General features: G+C 44.8%; 1 protein-coding gene across 1 annotated transcript; it reads left to right on the forward strand.

Annotated features, from left to right (window-relative positions):
- Positions 1 to 1,327: 1,327 nt before the first annotated feature.
- On the forward strand, positions 1,328 to 15,040 carry LOC119464056 (uncharacterized). Its single transcript, XM_049655476.1, has 5 exons — positions 1,328 to 1,448; positions 2,729 to 2,778; positions 9,468 to 9,576; positions 13,209 to 13,379; positions 14,914 to 15,040. Exons 2-5 carry the CDS (start codon positions 2,736 to 2,738, stop codon positions 15,038 to 15,040), a joined length of 450 nt encoding a protein of 149 aa, XP_049511433.1. The 5' UTR covers positions 1,328 to 1,448; positions 2,729 to 2,735.
- Positions 15,041 to 16,046: the final 1,006 nt, after the last annotated feature.

The following is a 16,046-nucleotide window of genomic DNA, read 5'->3' on the forward strand; positions in this document are numbered from 1 at the left end:
CCCGACAGCCGAAGTGAGATCATCGCTCCTGTTTTTGTTGCGGGCAGGGCGTTCCGGTATGGCGTCGCTTCTACCGTCACGATCGATTGCAGCGTCTGTTCGAGTCATTGCTTTTCTCAAACCTCACAACGCTACTTACCACGGGGAATAACGCCCGGGCTAATCGTATGGTGGATCATTCCACCATTCTTTCTCAAGGTAGAAAAATACACTACGCACTGGTACATGTAACGGCCGCTTCTCCTGCTCAGTCTCTGGTCAATGCTCAAGCAAGACTTGCTGTGTTACCCTGTCCGCCTACCAGGCGAGTTCATGGATTCGTCTGCCATGCCACCAAACCCGAATCCCGCAGACTATGTCGTCCAGCCGCAAAGTTTTTGCCGGCGCTTTCGAACACTTGCGCATTGCACGCAGCGCAGTTTGCTACACGCCCCGCCTGACTTGGTGAAGTCAAGAGACGTCTTTGTTCGCCGATACTCGGTGCGAATATCCCTGTAATGCCCATATGAGGGCATGCTTCATCTTGTGCTTAAGACTCAGCCTCAACATGAACGGGCACACAGACCCCATCTCCGTCAACAGGCTGAAGCCGGGCGATCACTGAGCTTCCTATGCCTCCTGCACAACCCAAACTAGGTTGTCCCTCTGTGATTTCTCTCTCAGCTTTCTCTCAACCTACTTCACGGTCTGACGGCTATTATTCAGGCTCCCGGAGGTATCTGACGACTTCACAAGCGCGCGGAGGGGGATTCATGTAACAGCTATTAACAGCTTTCAATTTACCGCGCAGCAGACTTTGCTCCTGCCTCCAGCAACCATTACGAAGTTGTTTTAGTGACTGCGTGGTATGAGTCACATGGCGCAAGAAAACGAAAAGACGAGGCGCTCCGCGGACGTGGCACCGTCGTGGATGAGGTCTCCTCTATGAGCGCCGTGCATACCACTGCGGCCAGACATTGGACAGGTCTTGTCTAATATATACTTTATTTGTCGCACGCCTCATTCATTCGCCGGTTAATGCTACATCTTCATCCGCCATTTGTTGTTCTTATGTTTGTTTTTGTAGGATATCTACAATTCTGCTTTACCGACTCCTCTGCTCCCACATTTTGTAATACACCGCAAAGGGGTCTATAATTATGGTTTAGTTAATGATTATGGTGATGATGATAATAATGATTATTAAGCGTTATTATCGTAGATTTGACCGCACACGTTTCTTTTTTTTTACTTTTCAAGACTTTATTTATAATGACTTCGTGATTGCACGAAAACGACTTCAACTGAGCACTGTTTCGTTTCCTGCAGTATACGGAGGAGCATAAATACTATGAGTACCTTACGGGAGGTGGCATAGATGGACTGAAGTCACTGTACAAAATTAAAGATTATGTAGCTGAAAGAAATGTTACGTACGAAGACTACGATTTGATCTACTTTCTTACAGGGTAAGTATAGAGGTACTAGCGCAGGAATAATGTTACGCTTATTTCTTGACTGTCATAAAAATGCATGGCAGCTTTACCGAAACTACAGGAAGAAATATTTGCTCTATATTTCTGCTAATACATACAAAACTTATAGGCCCATTTCAGGTGTGTAGTAATTTATTTATTTATTTTTACGTACTGCAGTCCTAGTTAGCGCTATGGCAGGTCTGGGAAATTAAGAAGTGCCCGAGAAGTAGCACTGCTGTTGCCTCGCCCACTGATAGAAGGAATAGGATGCTTTGTTTATTATGAATTGAAAATCATGGACAATGTACTCAACCACACTTATCGCTTTTAATGAGCCCAGAAGCGGACTTTGAACCGCTTATAAACCACATGATAAGTATCACCACGTGAGAAAGCTCGATTGGTCTGTATGGATGCATAAAAGTACAGGTAGAATAAATATCCACGGTAGCCGCAAAGTTGATGCGCTTCCTGAAAATAGCAATTTTTTATATTATGGCTGGAGCACAGCTTTGTCAAGACTATATATATATATATATATATATATATATATGCATATGCTGTTAACTACAAAAAAATGTGGGACATAAAAAGCACTTTGAAGCCCAAACGCTGTGCCTACAAATGTTCACACAAGTTATCGGAACATTTTATTAGCTACTCCATTACCTCCTTTGGAAGCAAGGTACAACATGATACAGGCTAATATGCACGCACGCACGCACGCACGCACGCAGTGTGTGTGTGTGTTTATATGCCCACCAAATACAAGTTCCCGCAAACTGGCTATACGGGATGAAGAAGTATTTGTAACAACCGTGCATTCTTACGGTAACTTTGATGGTGCATAGCTCCAAACTGGTGTCATTCTAGAAATTCATTCAAAGTGGATACGCCTGCCAAACTCACTGGCTACAATTCATAATTGCCATATGTGCCATAAAGTAAATAATTAGGAAGCTTTTTAGTAAATGTTTGTTAATTAGTTGAATATGCATTTTGATTTCTCGCGGAAGTAATGTACGCATCTTTGAATAAGTCAGCTCAAGAACTAGAATTGTTATTGCAACAGGCGATTCCTTAAATTTTATAAGTCGAATAAAACAGGGAAGGCAGCCATATCTGAACTGATATTTTGAACCAGCTACACCAAGGAACTATTGATATGGTGAAGCTGGCACAAACTAAATTTCAGTAGCAAATAAACATGACCCTGACATTGTTAACCACAAATTTCTGTCACAGTTCACATCCATATTTCAATTTTCTAGCTATGACATGGTTGCAGTACAAGGAAGCGTAAGGGAGTCGACTCTTGCAGGTGAGTGGTTACATATGGTTACAAAAGCTCCATCTCTCTTTCGCATATACTTCACAGTAATGCCCTCATAGCGGTGTATGAGACATCAAAATCAATTACAATTTTATAGGTGAAGTCGCGCCAATACACAAGTTCACGCATTTTGAGGGCAGTTTATGTATGTATAGCATATATTACTATTGTGAATTATATTATGTTGTGATTATATTAGTGAATATTGTCACATTGAATTTAATTTCACTTAGTACTGTCATGTTTAAATTTCGGCACTCATGTTAAAAATAGCGGGGCAATGTCTTTTAAATTATAACAGTCATTGGCTGCATAGAACTCTTTGGGAGAAAACCTTAAGTACATTTTGTTCACTTCATTCTGCATATGATTAACATCAATCTAGTATATGTTCTGCAGGACGAAGGCATGTCCCATCGTTCACCAATTACCTCTTTATTGTGCCAGCTGGCTCCATACTATACTAGCAAATCTCCTAATTATATCTTGCTAGCCGGTTCACTGCTGTACTCCACTGCAATTCACTTTCCTTGAGACCCACATTGTACCCGTATCAGTGATTTATCCTACACATTACGTGGCCTGCCTAACTTATTTTGTCCCTTTTAATATATACTAAAATATCAGCTAAACCTGTTTGGTGATATATACTGCGACTCTATTGCTTTCCTCACGGTCAAACCTTCGACGGAAAACAATGGGTATGAGTGTACAATTTATTACGAATAGCTTCAGTGAACGTCGATTATCAACATCGCCGTTCATAATTGCGGCTACGTTCATAATCGACGTTTAGTGAAGCTATTCTTAATAAATTGTGATTTGGGGCAATTTAAATCACTTAATGATAATGCTGACCCATAACTGGTTAGTAGCAAAACGCGATGCTCGCAAGTGATAACAATTAGCCCACTTTACCCAAAGGCCAAATGAAAAACTCCTTCATATCCGGGGAATTCCCTTGTCAATGCCCTGTCCATGGGGCAGTCGTTGTTTCAAAACACACTTGAAAATGTGGAAACTCATTGACCCATAAACGTAGTAAAGTCAGTTAGTGGTATTTTAAGTATGCTTGGAAAGTTAACTAGGTTGAGGAGGGCTTACTTGTAGCACGAGTAAGAAATGTTTCCGAACACTCTATTTACCTTTTCCAATGCAACTTAAGCATTAAAAATCAAATATTTGTAACAATATTAAAATTTAGCCAAGCCAGAGCCCTAAAACATGTTCTGAATAGCTTGAGTCGGCGGCAAAAATATAACAGCAAAACAAAAGAAAATTTGAACAAATGACACTGAGGCGAGTTCGAGGTAAACTTCTTTAGGGTTCACATGATAGTGGATGTGCACTACCTCCTCGCTTGCGTTGGGATAGGAAAAGGGTTAGGCGGCTAGTAGAGGACAGAGGCCTTAAAAATCGCCATTCGGTCAAGATATATTTTACAGCAACTGGTGGTAAATTGAGCTGCAGAGCTATGCAAGAAATGCAGAGGTGCATTACATCCCTTTGAAATTTGACAATCTGGCAAAGCTCTCGGTAGGAAACCTTTTGTTAGTAAGCATTTGCCCGGTAATGACTAAGAAGCAGCAGATGCTCACATTCGTCAACGTAATTGGCGGCGCATAAATGACCCGTTTCAGTATTTCAGGTATATAACTATCACATCTGGCAAAAAATTCGCGTGTTGAACTATATATGCCCGTACGTTTGAAAAGGCCACGTCTAGTCGTCTTTGAACTATTCCTAATGTAGGTAATCGTCACGCACAAATTTGAAAGACAAAACAGAGTGAAGCCCCTACCAGCGTATTCTCATAACGGGCGTGTTATAATTTATGTAAGTTGTCTCCGCTTCACTTGGAAAGCTTGTTCTCAAAGAGCTTGTTCTCATTGTTGTCTAGGTGTTTACTTATTTTCTTACTTGTTTATTTTTTATTTGACATAATAATAACGCGTAATGGCATAATAAACAGTATTAGCTAATACGGTAATATGCTATTACCCCTTAATATGCAAGAAAGGGGTTATTGAAGATCGCAGGGAGAGGGGCCTTCGTCCTACTGTGGACATTAATATAGGCTGGTGATGATGATGATGATGCTATTATAATTCTGGATATCAAGGCAGCTTGAAAAGATGAATGATTGATGTAGCTGGCGAGTGAGGCGGTGAGGTGATTCCATTCTGTGCGGCTTTTGGCAGTAATGAAAGGCAGGCAAGTTTCTTCAGCAATTTGGTAACTGTTCGTTGAGGTTGTTGTTTACTCGCGATGAGACGTAGAGAAGCGCTGAAAATTGTTTTAGTCGCGAATCTGCGAAGTAAATTTTAAGAAAGAAACATTAATAAGGGAGTTTCTTTGATGAAAAGTCTGGCAGATGACGGAAAGTTTTGATGGCTGATATGATTGCAGTGCGCGAATAATTGCATACAATAAGACACTCAGAAAGGTGTAGACTGAGTTATAGTAAATATGTCAGCTCGTTGTAGGTGGATCCTAAATTAATGAAACATAATCTAGCTCAGAAAAAAAGTAGTTACAACATGAATTTTAGGGCAGTGGGAGGACCAGAAAAATCACGACTCAAGTGAAGTGTTCGGTTGCCAGCAGCCCCTTGTCAAGCCTTTGTATAGGCTTTTTGTCTGTGCCCCAAGACATCCGTTTGATTATCAATAAAATTTAATTTCATAGGAGTTTGCCATGAGAAACTAACGGCAATGTGAATACCTAAATATTTATAGGACGTAGCTAGGACCGCAGAATGAATAGTGTTGGTAAATTAAATAACTAGGTAATTGAGATGTCATTATCACTCTGCGTATGTGAAGACAAAGAGGATGTCGCCTACGCTGAAAGTACCCCTCTTAGAAAAGTTATGCTGTCTTTCTGGCAGTATAATGCGGTACATTGTTTCGGAATTTGCTTCCGCAAGAATATGTAGCTTCACCGCGTCAAGAGCCTAATTTAGAATTTCTTTTTTATCACGAAGTACTTGAGATAGTGTTCAGCCCGCTGAGCCTCTACATTTGAGTCCTAATTTTGGGTGACGTAGAAATACGTATCTAAAGGCGTCTTGTGTCGACGGCCTTCATAGTCCTTCAAGACATTTTTGTTTATTTAAGTGACATTTTCGACTGAAGGCGACTGCCTGAATAGCTACGGTCACAATAGAAACGGACCCACTTACGCAGACCCTCATGTAAATGTTCGCATTGTCTTTATTTTTTTCCGGATATATGTCTTAGGGCAAGTTGTATTGATTTGGGAAACAGTACTAATTTAAAGTGAAGCTTTCTTGGTCTCTTCGCCTACCCGATTCCACTTCGCCTCCCCCACACCCTTTTATGTCTCACGCACTACTTTATTATGTGCTACATATGGTATGTGCACTAATGGACAACTCGGCCAGTGCATATGTGCAAATTGGCATGTGCCATTGGGTTATTCAAGTTATTTAATCAATCAATCAATCAATCAATCAATCAATCAATCAATAAATCAATCAATCAATCAAATCACCTTTTATTCCCTTCACTCCTTTCCCCAGTACAGGGTAGCCAGCCAATATTTACACTGGCTAACCTCCTTGTCTTTCTTTCCCTTTCTTTCTCTCTCTCTTATCCAGTCCCCTGAATAGTCCAACTAAGGTTACCTTTTTCTAAGAATTGATAAGACATGGGTCAAGACATGAAGCAGCCAACAAAAAATTCCAGAAGTCAGCTACAGAGAAGTGAAGGCGGCATGTAGAGCAGCCCAGTGTGGATAAAGAAGTAGAGGGAACGGAATTAAAACCAAACGAAGAATGGGACAATTGAGGGAAAAGCGTTGAGCTACTTTGAATTCAAGAACTTAAGTGAATGCATTTCTCTAAATATTCAAGAAAGCTTCGCAAGTAACCGATTCGCACACATGCACGGTATTTGCCAAACTTTTCAACAGCCAAAATAGAAAGTGTTACGAGAGGTTTCGGAATCAATGAAGGGGCCATGTCACAAAGGACGGAAGAAGCACGATGAGAAAATTGAATATTTCTGACTTCTCGTGGCGGTTGAGAAGATTCTCTTGAGCTACTTGGGCGGAAGTGAGAAATCCAGATGGTATTTATGTTCAGCGGACGGCAAGGCAAAACAAATGGTTGGCGAGGCGTATATACAGACATCAATCTCATGTGGGCTTCCTCAACTGTGCCATGAGCCTACGTACAAAATTTCCATTCCAAGCACGTAAACAGCAATTGCACTTGCATTCTTTCCATTGGGTGCAAAGCTTCATGACTGATGGGTTTGGAAGAATTTACCACCTATACTCCACAAATGAGGCTTGGTAAAGTAGGCAATGGGTTCTTAGATGCGCCCCTATTCATGCCTGCGACAAATTAAAGAACACGGTAAATGGTAAATTACCGTAAATATAACGTAGCAACGTAAACGAAACTGGGGCGTGCATGTTTTCTCGCGCGCCCATGCTACGCAATGTGACAAATGTTATACTGGCTTGTATTTCTCCATTTCTTCGTATTTATTTCAAAATTTGTTGCCACCTTTTGGCCGATCCCGCACTGTGGGTATGTGCCGTTGTTGTTGACCTTGTGGGATTGGCCATGAATGGGATGTTTAAGTACTATAAAAATTATAATCTTCAACAACACCAGGTGATCATTTCATATGGCTAGTTCGCGTGGACACGACATGTACCGCTCACTCCTTGGCCAATTCCTCCTTGCGGGTATTTGAAGCAGCATGAAAGTTATCATCATAATCAACAGCCGGGTGCGCGTTTTGCCCGATTCCTGAGGATGTGGCCAACTAAAATCGAGTGATGAAACACTGTAATCTAATCAGGTGGTTCAGGCAGTGCCCTATAGACTTGTATTTACTGGACAAAACTTCCTATGAAATTTCAGAAATTTTATGCCCGTCGAGTAGGCAAAGTTAGACTCCCTGCTTTTAACAATTGCACTTTCTTTTGTCTGGTCAAAACAGGCAATTATTAAACACTGTGGTGAAATGGTCAGACCAACAGGCAGCTGCGCTTGGGGGCCGAGGTTTAAATCCGACCGCCAGAAGCGCGTCTTTTTTTTTTTTTGAGCGTGAGCAGGAAGCTAATCGGCGAGAACCCCACCTGCGACATGCCAACCGAGAGACAGATAGAGAGGCGAAACCATGGGATGGTTGGTAAATAAAGCTTCGCTTTAAAGCTATATTGTGTGTAGCTTTCTTTTCACCAATGATAAATGGGTAGCGGTGCATGAACTTGCGTGTGAATGTCATGGTACTACGGCTCGATCTTACTAATTTTAGCCCCTGTCATTGCAGCCTTTCACGTAATTGCGGTGCGTGGCCGGAACATAAAAGGCGGCGGTCTCGTCATTGCAGGGCACGATCGGGAGTGGTCAAACAAATGAATTGGAAAATTAGAATTAATGTTTCGAAAAGGCAAGGAGGAGGGACGTGTCCACGCTGAGAAATGAGTTCTCGAACGCGTTTATTACCTTACTCAAGGCCTCCGCCAAAGGAGCACAGGTACAAGGATCCGTAGAGGGAAGAGAGCGCTTGGTGGAGGAAGTCTAAGTGTTTTATAGAAGGGGTAGTCTTGAGATCTTGAAGAGAGCGCTAGGGGAGCAGGGTGTTCTACAGCACCTTCTAAAAAGATAGTGCTGACAAAAGTAAAAAAAAAAAAACAAAACACTGAGCACGTGAAGCTGGACTTGCTGGTTGGTGGGCATAGTTTGTCAATAAACAGTAAAATATGTTTAACTTTGGAGAGTTGAAATACTAAGAATACAAGTAAATTTGGGTGCTGTGATGAGGTTTCCTGTTAGAAGTAAAAAAGTGCCTAAGGAAAAAGAACGCAACGAGTCGGAATACCTGCTTCGGATGTTTCGTTACACGAAATACGTATAAAATATTCAAATACCATTTTTTCGGAAGGTTTGGTCAAAGTTGCGTAGTATTCAGCACTCCTGTCGTATTATTTTTTGTCGCATCATTTTCCTATATTCCAAACCTATGGCTACAATCGCACAAATGCACGTCAAGGTTATGTTCTTTTCGTAGCCGCCGTCACTCAGTGGCGAATATGTGCTGACGCACGTCAGAGACATAGTACTCTATATTTTCCATTGCAATAACCGGATGTACCACCTTTTCCGATAAGACAGCCTCGTATACGAACTTTGCATTTGGGAAACAACTGTCCATAATATTTAGAGTCAACACCTAAAGAACGTCATTTTTAATCTCGAGATCGTAAACATTGCTCTGTGCTTGCACAAGCTATCAATGCTGTTGTGGTGTGAAGTTTTAACTTATAGCTGGAAAATATAGCTTTAGGCAGTAGCAAGCAACCTTATAGGTGGTAAAAATACAATACCAGAAGAAACAGAGCGTTTGAAATAATAGGGAAACATTAGGACAGCAATAGGTGTAATGCAGTATTCTTTCTTTCTGGACATGACTACGTAACGGCTTTAGGCTATCCTGCAATTTTTCTTGAGAAGTTATATTCGCATGGCCTTTGACTGTTATGAAGATATTTGATTATCAAGAGGAACAAACACAAATTAAACGAGACCAGACTGAAGGATTTCGATGCTTCACTTCGCCAACCCCGTAATCCTGTAGACTGAACAATAGCAGGTTTATTGCAGATAGCTAAAAATCGTGCTTTGCTCCTTGCAGGCTTCGCCTTTGTTGGGTCCGCCTGCACACCTACACGTGAGCAGCTTGGTGAAGACACTGCACACACTTACCGAGGAATTCGCATCATGACACACGAGATGGCGCACACGTAAGCTGCTTGCCTTCGTTGTTCTGGCATGGTAATCGTGAATATTTACCTTAAGGAACAGCATTGTTTATGATTAAGAAAAATAGGGAAAAATCCTACGTTTATTTGCGAATCAGTGATAAGCCAAGCTTTTTTTTCATGTGTACTCAAACTTCTTCAGTTGCCTTTCTAAACTGCTAGTAGCTCAACGCTTCTCGCCCAATGAGATTGGGCGAGAGGCGGTGGCGGGCGGCGAGCAATCAGCGGTGGCGAGTAGCCCAATCCGTGGTCTCATTTCGCTTAGTTAACTTCTATCTCCACACTCGGCTGCTTTTGTTGCGCACTTAATCACTTCTCTGTAGCTGGCTTCTTAACTTTTCTGTTTCCGTCTTCTTAATCTTTTTACTCTTGCTCTGCTTATCTATTCAGGCACATACCTCGTGGCACATACCGAGTTGCACATAGCCAGTTGGCAAGCCGTCTATTCGAGCACGCACCTATTGGCAAATACCCAGTTGCACATACATATTGGTCCAAGACTTAGAACAAAAACGACGAAGGAAAACAAATCAGTTCTAACTACTCGGCCCAAACGCAATACCAGCCACCCACGCAGTTGCGTTACGGCTTATCTTTAGTAAAACCTCCCTTTCCTATGCGCAGTTAAGTTTGTTTTCCTACATGTGGTGCCCAAACTCATTGGAACTGCGCACCGCATCGATAGCCCCAAGGTAATCTTCTGCCTGTCTACAGACAGATTCATCGTGCCGACATTTGGCTGCTTACTGCACAGTGAAACCATGGAAGCACTCAAGCTCAAGTGTAAAGCCGAGTGATCACCGCTAACGCGACCAATTAACGAAATGGAAGCACCTGATTGATCTTCGCACCAACTTGAGGGCAACTGACTGGCATTGTCACCCAGCTGTCATTGCAAAGCCGAAACAGTCTCAGTAGGTTGAGGGCTAGAACGTTCGCGCGACTAAGCTCAAGTGCCGTGTACGCCAGCTTCACTAATCAGCCACCCATATGTCACCGTCGACTTGAAACAAACTTGTTCAACACAGCGAAAAACCCAGTGTTTACCTTCCGACAATTGATCTCATCGAGTTCAATGGCTGACCATCAATGTGACGACGTTTTCGGGAACCGTTTAAGCAACTGATACACATCAATGACAGCCTCACCAACCGAGACAAGCTCACAGATCTGTACTCGATTTTGGCTGGCGAGGCTGCATTGGCGGTCACGGCACTTCCAACAGGCGCAATATGCTACCATGATCCCCTGGGCATTCTATGAGGGCGCTTTGCTAAGGACGAATTGATCATTCATGACCGCATTCAGGGACTCATTAACTTGCAACCCATTTGACCTCCCCCCCACGACCTTTGAGGGCCTCGAAGCCTCTACGACATTGTGGAGACGAAGACACGGGCCCTTAAAGCTCTCGTACTATCGAAAGAGAAGTATTCTTCTAAGCTCGACTCCATCCTTCAGAAATCGCTTCCTTACGATGTTGTCCTCGATTTCCACAAGAGACCTTAGGCGAAAATGGAAGAAGTGAGAGCACATCCTATCAACGACAGCGCACCGGAAAACAGAAGGCGAGCAGAAATACTTTGCTGCTTTTAACAGCGAAGCTGTTAAAACAGCGAAGTGTTAAAGCAGCGAAGCAGCGAGAATTACGACAGGCCCTGACGTCATCCCGGCGTGTCGTATGCTGCGCGCCGCCCGTACAGTGTGCATAGCTTTCGCCCAGTGTACATGCGCTTGGCCTCAGAGTTTGCCTCGGAGTGTCAACTTTCGCTAGATATCGAGCAGCTAGCCTCCTACGCGTTCGGCGTTGACAAGCAACAGCGTTCTTTGCACTGTGCTAACCTTGGTTAGCCTGCCTGCGTTTGTGGCATGCCAGGAATGCTGTCCCTCGTAGGCACCGACGCGTCGAGCGCTAGTCGCGAGAAATGTCGAGAAAGGGAAGGCATCTCCGAAAATGATCGCTCGAGAATAGCTTCCCTACATGCGTAGTTAAGTTAAACGAAATTAAGACACAGCAGCAACCAAGTTAATACCTAGCAGTAGCAACCAGTAAGATTTGAGGATCGACAGTTTCGCTGTGCCTATGCTTTGCACGACCGAGTGCGAACTTGCCCGTTTAGTTTTTTTTTGTTCTGTGATACAGATCTCGACAACGAACAATCTAGCATACTGTTGTAGTACAGGGCGCGTATAAGTGCAAAAGGTAAGATTTTCTCTGTAGCATGACATCCACAACGCGATATTTGGCCGTGACGAAACTGCAGTGCATTGACGCTCCACCGCGGAGTCTCAACCACAATCTCGCTCATCAGAAAAAAAGGCTTGTTTTTTTTCTGTGAGCCAAGTCCCCAATATACCGAACCATGCATCCATGTAATTCCTATCGAAGAAACGAAGAAAAAGCGCTTACTAGGTGGGCGTCGCTGCTTCAATTGAACCTACCCGCCGCGGTTGCTCAGTGGCTATGGTGCTGGGCTGCTGAGCACGAGGTCGCGGGATCGTATCCCGGCCACGGCGGCCGCATTTCGATGGGGGTGAAATGCAAAAACACCCGTGTACTTAGATTTAGGTGCGCGTTAAAGAACCCCAGGTGGTTCAAGTTTCCGGAGTCGTGTCGCATAATGAGATCGTGGTTTTGGCACCTAAAACCCCATAAGCTTTTTCAATGGTTCCCTCGAGCATCATGTAGAAAGAAACGGCACCAGGAAGGTCAAATGCGCAAAGTCCAGTTAGTGCCATGTGGAAGCAATATGCGACCCCAGGTTGATGAAATTCCGCGCTGCACCGCAGACGTTTCCTAAACAGATACACTCGATACGACCAAAACTGGCACTTCCCAGCAGCTCGTATATCTCCAAATAGCAGTGGCTTGGGCAGCTAGACAGGAAAATATTGTTCTAGTTTGCGTTTTATTGGATTGAGGTAGCTAGTTCAGTTTGGTGACCAACTAGATGAGAAACTAACTTACCAATTTCTCTACCACGAGTGTGCTACAGTAGGCCATTTTGAAGATCGTCATCACAGAAGCACCTTCCGGAGCGTGCTTGTCACTATGAGTTCAGAGCATTCTTGCAAATCGCTGCTGATCGAAGCTCTGGTAAGGACCGAGATCTGCGACCAATCCGCGCCACGTTTGAGTTGAGAACTTACCGACGAGCTCGAGCCCCAAAGTTACTATTTCGCCAACATTGATCAAGCAGAAAATTCAACAGCTGTTAAAGTCCTAATTGGTAGTGTGTACAGCTGGTCATTTGTCAAGTGTAGGAAGTTCGACAACGTACTCGTAGCCATAGAGTCAGCGCAGACCAGTAGCTTCAAGCGCTATCGTCACGCACTGCAACGACACAATTGTACTGAAAGCTGCAGTGATGAACCGTAACACCAACAAAGATAACTGGGACCTGAAACTGATGGGGATAAAATTTGATAGACATAACAAGATACAGTCATCATTTTCTTCGACCGCACTGCCATGATGGGGAATCGCGGTTACGAAGTTTCGCTTACATTGAAACGGCAATTCTCAATCACACGATCACAACAATTGAGCTTTTTCACCGAACAATTGACTTTTCGCACCCAAAATTCTCGATTGTCCTTTGTGCAAATTTCAGATTGGGGTGCTCGCATGATGGGACGGCTGTGGATGGTCACTTGAAAGGATATAAAGCTGACTCCATGAACTGTCCATGGCAGGACGGTTACCTGATGAGTTATATAGAAGAGGACAGCAGAAGCATGAGATTCTCATCATGCTGTGACTACGATATGTCGCGGTATTCCTGGTAAGTGCTGTCATAGGCAACTTAGAATTAAAAAAAATATTAGGATTGTTGAGTGACACGCATTTATCTTAACATGTACAGCGGTCGTCCCATTCCTGTGTCCGGAACGCGCGAGCCATGTTCTTAGGACTGTTCTGTCAACATTAGCGATAACACGTGGTGTGACACCAGCTGGAAGCGATCGTCCACGCTACGTTTAATAGATCCTTGTTACCTGCTCCTAGTGCCTCATGAGTCATGAATTAGGAGCGGTTTTGACCATGAAGTATGCATTCTAGACAAGCGTCTTTATCTCAGTGCGTTTTCCGAAGTTGCCGATGGGTTTGGTTTACGCGAACCTCATATGGTTTGAGGCGTGCAAGATGGCTTTGTTTAAGTACTTCTCAAATTACCTTGTAAATGTAACGCAAAGGAAAAGTGACAAGGTGATAAACCTCTATTTGAAATGGACGAAAGACAATGTCTTCTTGAGCGAGTTGGGGGCAAGAATGTGGTGGAGCCGCTGTGCACAGTACTCTATCGCGTAACCTCTGCCGAAAAATTTAACTAATCGGACGCTCCAACTCTCCGGATTGTTTAAACTTTCTCGCTGCACTATCTCCGGGTTCGGCCCATATTTTTTGACAGCATATACCCAAGGGCATGACCCACATTGCTAGGTTCGTCGAACTAGTTAATCTTTATTGCGATAGCAATTATATGGACGCTCTAGGCAAAACTCCGCCGCCACCGTCGTCGTAATCGTCACCGTGAGGTTCCGTATAAAGTCCACGGACGATAAAAAAGTCGCCGCGCGCCATACGCTGTACGTGCGAGTGAAAGCATGTGACGGTGAGCCGGCAATCGCGGCTCGCGCACACTAGGGCGGGAAGCGGGAAGGAAGCGCAGTCTTCCAGTCGCTCACGATGCTCCGGAGGGAGGGGCCGCGTCTGGCTGTGGCCGCGCTTTACCGCCGCGCCGGAAGTCTCCGGGAGAAGAGGGGGGAGGGGGGGGAGGCGTTCTCCGCCACGAGCGACCGCCCGCGCGGCTGTATCTTGAAAGCCATCTGCGGCGGGGGCACAGTCCGGCCTCCCTGGGGGATGACCGCGAATGTATACAATGTCTACTGACAATTTCAATAAATAATTGAATTACGTACACCCCCTTAATTCAAATAAAGTTTAACATTTCTGCCACGACGCGATGTGCCATGCGAGGCAATGGTAATGCTCAAGTTTCTCACGGATTACGAAGACTGGCGCACAACAACGCCTCAAGCAAATACGTCACCCTGTGTGTTCTCTGAACTACGCAGACAGACAACAGTGGTGCACGCAAGGTAACGTTTTACTCACCACTCACCACTCTCGTATTGAACTCAACGCTGAAGAACTTACACATTCACCACCAACATCAACGCTAATTACCGTCAATCAAAGCAAACGGCATAGAAAGCTTCTCGTATAGCGATTCCAAGAGCGCGTGGGATGCGCCATTTTTTAACAGCGAAGCTGTTCCTTAGTCAACCCTTCGCTGTCTGTCCGGCGTCACGCAGGTCACGTGACCAGGAGAGGATAAGAGCCGCGCCGAGGGAGGGCAGGTCACGTTACCAGCCGAGCAGGAGAGGTGCACTGGGGGAGGAGGCGACCAATGAGAGGGCGCGCACTGGGGGGATGAGGTGACCAATCAAAGGCCACGCTGGGCGCGAGGACGAGAGGCGATAAGAGAAGGTGTTTCTGAACGGCGCGCCATTTCGCATAACGCGCAGCGCGTAGAGCTGCTGCCGACGTCGTCCGCGTTTCCCCGCGTTCGCGCGGAACGCGCGCGGTATCCGTGACTGCAGCCGATGCCTCTGGCGGTAGCTCGGCAGGTTGCGGCCGGAGAACTGGACTCTGGTCTCGTAGCGTCGGAAGTTGCTGCCTCTTCTCGCCTCGCAACGTTTCAGTAAGATGCAAATTCCTGTTGTAGATCTGTGTTTACTTGTGTTTACGCAATTGCATCACGTGCGACACATGCACATGTAACACTCGTAACACTCGGTGTAACTAACACAGCTTCGCTGTTCGACTATCTTCACGGAGTGGTAGGGTGGTGGTGGTAAAAACTTTAGTTCGTCAACAGAAAATTATTTATGCGATTACATGTGGGAAGTCTTGATGGCTTCGTGAGGTGGCCGTCAGACAGTGTCTTACGGCGACTTCTAAAGCCCAGGTCACGGCCTGCAGTTGAACCGCAGGTTCCGAGCTGGTCCCCGCAGCCTCCCACTGCTCTCGGTTGGATAGCTGCTATTCGGCTCTAGGCTTGAGCTCAGGGCATTCATGCAAGATGTGTGCTAAATCGTCTTTGTTGGCCTCGCATAAAGTACATTCGGGGGAGTGTATCCCTGGGTAGACTATGGATAGCTTGTACGGGTTGGGGAAGGTGTGTGTTTGGAGTTGCCTCCGCGTTGCCTGCTGGTTTTTGGTTAAGGATTTGTCAGGGGGTGGCTATACGAGTCTTTCGTTTTTATAGTATTGAGTAATTTCGTGGTAGGTTATCATGCGCTCTTTTGCTCCTCGCAGGATCGGTTGGCTCACTGCCTGGTTGACGAGTCCTCGGGCGAAACTGTGAGCCGCTTCGTTCCCGGGATGGGACGAGTGCGCAGGGATCCAGATGATTTTGATCTGGCGGCGCGTGAAATGTGTTTTC

This window comes from Dermacentor silvarum, chromosome 9 (genome assembly GCF_013339745.2).
Source record: "Dermacentor silvarum isolate Dsil-2018 chromosome 9, BIME_Dsil_1.4, whole genome shotgun sequence".
Classification (NCBI taxonomy): Eukaryota; Metazoa; Arthropoda; class Arachnida; order Ixodida; family Ixodidae; genus Dermacentor; species Dermacentor silvarum.